Source organism: Eurypyga helias, unplaced genomic scaffold (assembly GCF_000690775.1).
Source record: "Eurypyga helias isolate BGI_N326 unplaced genomic scaffold, ASM69077v1 scaffold17142, whole genome shotgun sequence".
Taxonomy (NCBI): Eukaryota; Metazoa; Chordata; class Aves; order Eurypygiformes; family Eurypygidae; genus Eurypyga; species Eurypyga helias.
The window spans coordinates 1-10,227 of NW_010235449.1; the positions used below are offsets into that span (position 1 = coordinate 1).

Consider the following 10,227-nt stretch of genomic DNA (forward strand, 5'->3'; position numbering starts at 1 on the left):
CCCCCGCCTCCCCCCCTTCTGCAAGGCTTAAATATGTCCTGTGTAACTTAAGAAAGATGCTCTAAGGGCTTAAAGGTCTTCCATCTGCTTCTTTAAATGAAGCCAGGGCTCCAAATCCACCACATGTCATATATTACGTTATAAGGAAAAGGATATTCAGATGCTGAAGTTCTTACCCGAGAATGTTTCCCTGCTGGAAATAACATTTTTACAAGCTTCTGTACTCCCTTCGTTCCCTTCCTAACAGGACCTCCTGTGGGGAGAACTCGGTATTTCTCATTCCGATGATAGTTTTGAGTAACATTTATAATTGTCTGCCAATGGCTGTGTGTTTTTTGGCAATAACAAATCATAGTCAAGTTTGCTTTCCAGCTAAAATTTCTTCGGCGCCGCTTTTGGAGCGGTGATCGGATGGACTGCCGCCTTTGCCAGGCTGCCGTGGCATTACGCCTTCGGTTTCCCTGGCACTGCAGAGTGGGGTTTTATTCAAGAAGTGCATTTTGCCATTTCAAGTGGCAAAAGCCTTCCCGTTGCTCTGCACTTCCCCTGCTCCCACCGTAGCAAGCGTTGGTCGCTCTTGAGGCCTCCTAGGCAGTTCCTGGCTCTCCGCAGCTCTTCCGCTGACCGTGCCAGGGGAACGTCATCCCTGTAGTACAACTAGGCCTAACCTGGAGAGGGAATCGCCGGGCAGCGATGGCACCTTCCTCTTGTCTTCACATTCAGCGCTGTAGTTCATGCAGTTACTGTAGTTGGTACCGCTTCTTATTTAGGGGTTTTCTCCGTTGCTTGGAGTCTCAGAGAAAACATATTTCTGTTTGACTGGTTTTTGTGCCATCTTTGTTTTGCTGCCTGCTTCTAGTTTATGGTTTTGTTCTGCCATTCAGCGTCCTAATGCTCACTTGTCTTCCGTATGAAACCATTGGTGTTAGTGCTCCCTTGGAAGTGCGGTCTTGCTGACGGAAGGTGGAGGGTGAATGTTGCTTTTACAGTAGGATTGGAGATGGTGAAGAGCGTGGGGTGGTTGAGTTTCTGCTAGCATCCCATTTGATCCTTAAAGAGGCTGTAGGAAGTCAGCACAACCACCCGCAACTGTAACTTTGCCTCTGTTTCCTTCCCCAGAAAGCATTTTTTGGGAAGACTGATATAAGGGAGCATGGGCAAACAGCCAGGGCATCTCTCACCTCCTCCAGGCTAAAGGTATCTATGTCAATGTTTTAACAACAACAGAAGCTAAAACCAAACAGCAATAAGACAATAAACGAAACCCCAAAACCCTTCACCTGGAGGGCAGGGTTGAAGGGAGAAGACAGGACGCCATCTGGGCTGGGAGCAGGAGGAGTGTGTGGGCCCAGCAAGGGAGAAGGTGAGTGCCTGGAGTGGGAAGGGAGCACAAAACAAGAGTCTGGGGTACCAGTGTTGGGGGGGTGGTTTTGTGCAGGTGGAAGGAGAGGGGTTGGGATGGGGGAGCATTTTTTAACTTGTGACCCATGAAGAGTGCGCTGAAAATCCTGAGCCCAGCAAGAACGGGAGGGGAAAAAAGCTTAAAAAGGAGGGAAACAGAGGGAATTGCATGACAAGGGGAAAGTCAAAGAGGAGGAGCTGGCGGTGCGGTTAGGGTGAGCAGCTGAGGCACGTTGTTTCCTCACTGCCTTCAAAGGCCAAACAGCCCCGTGTGCCTCGTCCTACCTTTCTGGCTTACTGCCTCGCGCGTGCTGCTCCCCCGCGTCGCTGCGCTCACAGCTTTGCTCTGTGTGCACGTCCTCTCTGGTTGCGCGTGCCAAGCCAGCACAACAGCACCTCTCACTAAAGCGTTCCTCTGACCCTGCTGCAAGACTTCAAGGCAGCGAGCCCAACACAGGGCGGGGAAGGGACGTGGCTAAAATGCTCTAAAAATCCCGTCGCTATCGACTGCAAGTCACAGCGCTTTCTTAGTAACGCTACTGACTGCTGTGACGTCGGCCTGGTCTTCTCGAGCGTCCGCAGCGGCCCGGTCCCACCAGCAGGCAGGAGGTAAACGCTACGGGGGGTCTGTGGGTGAATGCAGAGCAGACGTACCCTGGGCTAAAGGGTTTGTGGTGAACGAGTCCTGGCTCCAGGAGTAAAGCTGAGACATTCACTATCCTGGCCTGGGGAAAGTCCATGCAAAAGGTGATCTGAATTGTTACCTTAGAGGTCTGTACGTACAGTACCGGCATCCGGCGTAGGAGCCTGTCTGTTATACGTTTTCACCAGAGGCTTTGGGGTTTTTTTGACTTGCAAGAGGTGGTCTGTCACACTTGGGGAAGCACAGGGCTTGATTGCTCTTCCCTAGCAATCCAACATTTTTGAGGAGAGAAGCTGTGAAACCTGTTGTCTGCTTCTATTTACTTCTGGGTGATTAGTTCCAATGTTTGTTTATAAGTGGTGTCAGCTCTTCTAGGAAGTGGGTTAAAACATTAGCAAAACTTCTCAGAACGATTGGCCAGTACACGTTTGATACAGAGCGAGAGTATCGTCTACTTCGTAGACCGTCTTAGGGCGTTGGTTTTTATGGTGGCTAAGATCAGCACGTTAATAGACTTGCCATCCATGTTCTGTGAGGGAGAAATCCCTGTATTTAAGAAGAGGTGGGCGTGAAGCACTGCGAGCTGCCCAGGATGGCATGGGGTGCAGAGGACCACCCTCTTCCCCCCTTTTTACACTCAGAGGCTGTTGCAGGGGTGACTTGCACCCAAGATTTCTCAGTGAAATAGCTGTTCTCTCGTGTCCCTAGCACCTCACCAAGGAGGGTGTCTGTGGCTTCCTAACTTCCTGGGAAAGGGTGAGAGTAGAGAAGAGGATTCTCCGTTATGAGTGGGTGGGGTTTTTTTAATCTTAAAATGAACTTGGCAGCTCTGTAAATCCCACTTAGGAAAGCCGCCCATCTCCTGGAGGATTGCTCCCACTGCTTCCAGATTCTTCTAAAAGAGTTTTGACAACCAAAAAGCAAAGAACATCAAGGTGGTGGTGGGATTTATGGATTCATTTTCAACTTGGCAGCGAGAGCTGGACTCAAATGCATCTCGGCAGAGGCACCAAACAGCAGCAGCCTCCTCCCCTGTCTGTGCAAGAGCTGCCTCCTCCGTTCTGCTCGCAGCCCCTTCCCGTACCTCGGGAGCTGACAAAGCCAAGAAGGAATCCTCCTGTCTGGGTTGGTGGGAAAGGCCCTGCAGCAGGAACTCCAGGATGCTGGTGCTGTGGTGAAATAAGGACCCAGCCCGCGCACTCCGTGGGCCCCGTAGCCAAGGGCAGAGTTCCTCCCAAGCAGGCAGTGACACAGCGCTGCTGCCGAGCTGCCCTCCAGCAACTGCTCCGTGAGAAAAACCCCTCTGGGGAGCAGAAGAGCCAGGAGGAAGTAAGTTCTGGTTAGGGCCAAAGTCTGGTTTGTTTTCTCGCACGATTTCTCAGTAGAATGCATTTCTGTGTGTTCTGCTGAGAGATTCCCCAGTAAATAAGACAGAAATGAAAGAAAAAGAAAGTATTAAACATCGAGAGAGGGTTTTGAACGATGACCGAATTTCTGTGCACCCCCGAAGGATAAGGAGAAAAGCTTATGCATGCATCCAGCAAGCCAAGGGCACTATATAAAGGCAGGGCGCCGATTTTCCTATAGATTTGAAATGCTCTCTGTATGGAAATATGCAACGTACATTCCAGACATAAAAATAAACATGGACATGTACGATTACATCCTGCTCCAGTGCTGTGTATGTTCCAAACGCTGTCATTCGGGCTGCTCTGTCTCAGCCTGTGGAAGGCATTTTTCAGCACTGCACTCTCTCTGCGAGCGCAGCCATACATGCACAGCCGTATCGGTGTGCACAGCAGTAGCTGGGAAAGCCCCGGTACAGGTCGCAAGGCCAGCCAAGGAGCCTGGCCGTGTATAGGCACGATATAGGCATTTAAGCCATTAAATGTCTCAGTTTGCTTCAACGTCTTGAGCAGCGTGTGGCGTATTTCAGCTGTAGATCTTCAAGTACTTTTCAAAGCAATTCACATTTGCTTTATATAAAGCTGTGTTTATTCTGTATATATAGTTTTGGTTTAAGGGCATTTCTCTTCTTTATGTAATATGGAACAGGTAAGTTTATAGGCCATCCTGGTGATCCAGTTATAATTCCACCCTTATTAGTGAAAGATTTATGACATACAGAAAAAAAACCCTATCACATTCTGTAAAGATAAATCATACCTCCAAAATCCAAATTAGAATTTCTTGGAGCCAGCCACATGGCCATAAGAGATGGAACTGATACAGTATACTTGTTTCCTGAAGACTATTTAAGCACCACCACCAAGAAAAAAAAAAAAAGGTGGAACGCAGAAGGAAACAAGTCAAACTACCACCGATTTCAAAATGCACCTCGTGATAATGCCACCAAAGGTAAGTTACTACTCCTTAGTCACATCCAGAGAAGTCAGAGTTGTCAGTAAGAGCCATGTTTAATTCCTGCCTGGGACCAACATCGCTGATAGCACCTTCGGAGGAGAATCTAATAGAGAGACTGCAGGGGCAGAGAGTTTGTAAATCCCACCTGAAGGTTGGACCTGATGAAGCATCAGTACTAAGAGGAATGGAGGGAAAAGAAAAAAAAAAGACTACATTATTCGGTACAAAGAGCTCTAGATGACTATTTTATACTATGTTAAAGCAGTTTTAAAACATGTCATACCGACATACTTAAACTTTGGTACAATGCCAAAAACCTTCAGGATCAACCTTAGTATCTGAATTACAACAGGGAGAATTCAGTGAAATAATGCTGAGATTAGCAGCTTTACAGCTTACTGAAAATCCAACACGTCCCAGCAGAACACAGTTTAAATGTCTGTAATCATAGATCAGCTGTGTAATTGCATTATGGGACCGCTTTTGGTAATTAAGGGTTAAGTCCACAATAGTTTTCTTGTGTGGTACCACAAAGATGCTTTTCCCCATGTTAGTATCACCTGTGTGTCTTCTTTTTTGAGTTAACCACCCCCAGGGCCCAGTTCACCTCATGGCTTAGACTGAAGACGGCTTCCCCGATCTGACTTAGGTTGTGCGTGACCCCTGAGAGCGGTACCTGCAAGGGCTGCGGTGTGCCGCCAGCACCGCCGGCGACCCTGCGCGTTCACAGCGCTGGCCTGTAACAACGCGGTGTCGCTCTGGAAGCTCACTGATACAGGGCTGGGCCCGTACCAGGCAACAGCATGGGCCCAGAGCTGCCTTCTAGCAGGGAGCACAGCTCCGTGCTGGGGAGGAGAGGCCAAATTACTTTTTATGCTAGCTGAGCAAGTAGGCATGGGGGCAGTCTATGGAGAGCCCTTTACTGGGGACAGTGGAGCACGGTTCTTTTACGGTAGTTGAACAATAGGTCAGGGCTTTAGAAACAAATCTGGTGTTTCAAGGCATTAATGAAGAGCTATGCCAGCCTGAACCCTGTTACCAGAGGGGTTCAAATGCTGACAGCCCAGTTACCCTGAGCCCTCCCCTTCACTTCCATGGGAGGTGAATGAGATCCTGCTCCAGCGAACGGCAGCCTTTGCCTTGACGTGATGCCTTACGTGACGTAGCTCGTTGATGCTTTGACTTGCACCCCTGGGACAGCTATAACCCTTGCTGTAAAGCCCTTCAATAATGCTTAGTTAAGCATCAGAGTAGCATCTTTTTTTGCCCCAGGACTTGGGTTTGGTCTGGAGGCCTCACAAGTTTCTGTGTCTCTGAATCGGTGGTGTAAAGCCGGCAACATCCTTGCTATCAGGGTACAAAGCCATGACCTGGTTCACGTCACTGTAAGGGAAAAGAGAGCACAGCTCCCTGGGTATGTCTGCTTGCTGGGCAGAGGGGAGTCTTGCAGCTGGGGTGGGCCAGTAGTCGCTGTACAAGGCATCAGAGTAAGCGTGAGCTTTCTGGAAGAAGCCCAGTCCGCTGCTGGAGTCCACCAGAAAGGGCTGCGGTGGGGGCTGGCTGGGGAAACGGTGCTGCGGCTGATGCTCACGGTAGCGAAGCAGGTCGGGGGGAAGAGCCTCGGACTGCGGCAGAACGTGGTGCTGAATCTCCAAGGGCTGCCTGCGCTGAGCGCCATCAGGGGCATAGAGGTTCCCCTGTCCCATTCCGTGCACACCGCAGTGCTCCTGAGGCCAGCTGCGCTCAGGGTGCATCCAGCCCTGTGCAGACGGGAGCACTGTTGGCTGGAAAGGGCATCCCAGTAAGCAGGTGTCCTCTGAGCTCCGGGGGTGCTGAAGGGAGTAGGAGTTGTGCCTGAGGCCACCAGAGCGATGAGGGCTGTCCATCACCTCCCTGTCCTGAGAGCTACACATGGACCGGTTGCAGCCGTAGGTGTCGTCACCAATGGAGAGCGCCGACATCTCCTCCAGGAGCAGCTGGTCTCGTGGTGGCTTTGGCTGCAGCAACCGCTGGTCCAGGCCCGGGTCAGAGCTGGGGCCGAGGGCCCAGGCGCTGGGGGGCTGCTGAGGACAGCCGCCTCGGGCCCACCCTGAGTAGCAGGAAGGCCCTGCAGAGCCGCTGGCTTCTCGCAGTGTTACTGTGCAGGCGTCGGGCGGTGCAGGCTCTCCCCTGGCCCTGTACGGTGAGCGGTTACGCCTCTCCTCCTCTTTCCCCAGGCCTAACGGGCCCTTTGTTTTGGCCCTGAGCTCATCAGCAACCGAGAGCTGAGCTTGATGTGGTCTCTCTGGGTGGTAAAATTTGCATTTATTGCCATAGGTGCATTTTTTACCTGAAAGCATAAAAAGAAAAGAACGTATCAAACCGGAGGTTGTCATTAGCACCCACGGCGATGCACGTGGTGGCCCCTTCTCCCCAGCACTGTGCATTTGCAGGGCGCAGTGAGCACAAACAGCAAAGAGGGGAAGTGCTATTTTCCAGTTCAGTGCTTTTGACCCCAGATTTAAATACTGCTGACCTAAATAGCAGGGTGAAGCAGCAGTGAAAGGAAGTTTCTGCTATTTTGGAAATGTCTGAAATACATTTCTGTTCCAGTTGCTGCACTCAGTGGGCTGGGAGACCTGCTGCTACAAGGGATCGCTTTAACAACTGGTACAGGGATTTATCTCTGAGAAACCTCCACGTCACTGGAAAGCTGTTGGGAGAGGAAAGAGGGAAGCCTTTGGACAGCCTTCCACAAGTGCTACCAGGCATGTCCATTCTGCAAAAGTGTGTGCAGGCTGGGGGGTCAGCACAGCCATGGTGCCTGGTTTGGATGCTGCATGCAGGGAAGGCTGCAGGGACCGAAACCACTGCTGCCCTCGCCGAGGCTGAAGCCACTTACGCATCACACTAGAGCAGCCCAGGCCCAGGTCCCCACCACACGAAGCAGGACAGCAGATGGCAACAGCACTTGCCCTCAGCCGAAGGAGAGTGCTGCTGGGAAGCAAGGGGCAGGAGGAAGGGGGCGCCAGTTCACAGCATGGAGAGGAACCCACCATAGGGACAAGGCTGCCATTTTGGTTCAGGAAGCACTGGCTTTTTGCTGAGGAAGTTACTCAGAGTGGGTCCGTGTCGGCCCAATGGGTCATCGGGCGGCATAAACCTGAAAAAGGAAAAAGTCACAGGGGTTAACAAAAATACCTCAAGCTCTTGGTGTTAAAGAAGTGCCATCACAGCTTGTGGCAGAAAACCCCTGCAATCCTTTTGTGCCCTGGCCTTCAGCAGTCAGGCTGCGCTACCGACATCGTGCCCTCCTGCCTGCCGAGACAACAATGCCTCAGCTTCATGTAGCTGTTGTTTTTCCCTAACAACTTAAAATGACTGGAAAGGCACGGCAGCTTGGTGCAGCTCTGGCCAGCCAGCACTCCCAGCCCTTGCAGCATCTCTGCCTTTTTCTCTGAAGCAGCAGCCGGAAACTCTTCTGTGGTCCCAGCACTGCGATCCTCACTGTCAGCTCCCTTCCACAGCAAACTCGCTTTTCTCTTACTGAATGCACATATGAGAATAAGGGTTAAAAAGCCAGCAGTTAATTCAGACCTACAGCTGATTGGACATGTGGTGTGATAAAACAATCCCAGCCTTTTTCATAGAATCATAGAATGGTTTGGGTTGGAAGGGACCTTAAAGACCATCTAGTTCCAACCCCCCTGCCATGGGCAGGGACCCCTTCCACTAGACAAGGTTGCTCAAAGCCTTGTCCAGCCTGGCCTTGAAGACTTCCAGGGATGGGGCATCCACAGCTTCTCTGGGCAACCTCTTCCAGTGCCTCACCACCCTCTCCGGGAAGAACTTCTCCCTAATACCTAATCTAAACCTTCCCACTTTCAATTTAAACCTGTTCAATTTTCCGGGATTCAGTAAAGGCTTCCTGCTGCAAGGCCTGCAAAAGCCTGGGATGAAACTGTTTATTCTTCTATGCCAGTACCCGAATGTGATGCTTCAGGAAGAAAACTAATTAGCATCCCTGGACTTGTTTGCAAATGAACCTGCACCTCACCCACCCATGGAACAACTCTCTGTCAGACGAAGGGAGTCACGGGCAGGAGGGGAAGGGAGGCACTCAGGGAATTTGGTTATCCACACAGTGGAACTGAAACCTCCAACTTGAGGATGCGGTCCTAGAGAGGTTCCCAAAGCTGGGCAAGAAGGTCCTGTCGAAACTATTACATCAGGCTTCACAGTAACAGCTAAACGTTCTGAGGGAGGGGTTCTGGAAAGGCCTGGCAATCCCTATGAAACAGGAAGGAAAATATCATATAAATAAGTGCAACCCATCAGTAACCAGGGAATAAGTCTGGTGGTGGCTGGAGATAACGGACTGGAGCTTGGAGAACTACAGTATGCTGACGTTCAGTGACTGCGCTTCTGTGAACAATGTTACCGGGAAACCGAAACCATCCGATTTTGGTTGTGGGAGCACCAAGTCTCCATCCTGACACACGGAGAGTGCCACTGCGTGAGGCTCGCACCCATCCGTGCGCGCTGCATGTCTCCGAGTGCATTTCCCCAGCCAAAGAGAGGGCTAACGAACACCTCGGCTACTAGGTGAGTACGTACAGACCAAGGAGCACACAGCCCAGCCTCGCAGGCACGGTGCGAGTGCCCTGATGAAAACCATCCACACTGGGGAAGGTTAAGGGCCAGAGAAACCAGCTTCTTGTTTCTCTTTTTCTAGAAAGTTACAATTGCAAAAGTATAGGAAAAAGTGCTGTTCTGCTTTGTAGGGGAATTAAAAATACTGCCAAGACAGCCAGCCTCCTCTCAGGGATTTAATTCTGTTTCTTAAGGGAAAGAACAGAAATTAAAAGATACCAAGCCTCGGGTTAACATCCCAGTTTGGACAGGCAAGAAGCAAAGCTGGTCACTAATGCTGCTGTTCAGATAGGGGAGTTCACTGAAGAGTGACTGGGGGTTTAAGGCCAAAGCTGAGGGAGCAGGAACTAAAGAAACAGGTAAGAAAAGCTGCAGTAAATTCCTTTCAGGAAACGGTTGGCGCACTTTGCTACCGGGGTGGGAGGCGTATTGGTGTTGGAGCTGACGTGGCCAATTCAAGATTGTCCGACAACAGCTGCCTCTTACCTGTTACTGACAAAAGAGTACATGAGTAGTCGTTGCTCAATGAACCATTTCCACTCAGGGTTTTCATTCTGGAGATCCCGGTAATGGTCGTTGGAAACAATGACTCCGTCTTTCTCATAAGCAACTTTCACAATGTAGCGATCATCGTAGCAAACGACCCTCTTGCCTTTCACCTTCCGGGATGGGGTATACACAAGGATTGACTGCTTTTCAAGCTCTTCGAGGATGTGCTGATCTGGTGGGGTGGGTGGCAGAAATAGAAAGGGGGAAAAAGTAGAAATCGATAAAATAATGAATCATGACCAGGTCTCAACCAGGTGCTAGAATCCTGCAGAAATCTAAAGATGTTCCAGCACTTCAGGCAACTTAGAGCAGCGTGATTTTCAGATGCACTGATATCTGGTGGTTCTTTGGCAACTTGAAAATTAGGTCTTTTACAAAAGCATCTGATCTTAAAATTTGAGACACCTTTTTTAATTTTTAGGTCTTATCCATAGAAAGATGGCTTGAGTTCTACACCAGAGACACGTTGAACTTCTGTAGTTCCCTTTTTACCCCGCCAGATGCTAGAAAGCTCATAACCAGCTCTGGTATGTTACTAGGAGATAAATTGTGCCTGATAAAATAAATAAACAAAAAACGCCAACATCTTTTGCGGCTGTTGAGGACACCGGTTTCTTGTCATTCCCGCTTCACGGAAG

The 10,227-nt window shown here is 50.2% G+C and overlaps 1 protein-coding gene across 1 annotated transcript in view; it reads right to left on the bottom strand.

Moving 5' to 3' along the window:
• Positions 1 to 5,703: 5,703 nt before the first annotated feature.
• Positions 5,704 to 10,227, bottom strand: part of ZC3H12D (zinc finger CCCH-type containing 12D) — a 10,576-nt gene continuing 6,052 nt past the window's right edge. The window contains exons 3-5 of the mRNA XM_010146758.1: positions 9,527 to 9,761; positions 7,444 to 7,550; positions 5,704 to 6,737 (exon numbers count right to left, since the gene is read on the bottom strand). Of these exons, the coding sequence (XP_010145060.1) occupies positions 5,704 to 6,737; positions 7,444 to 7,550; positions 9,527 to 9,761 (1,376 nt within the window). The remainder of the gene's footprint in view (positions 6,738 to 7,443; positions 7,551 to 9,526; positions 9,762 to 10,227) is intronic.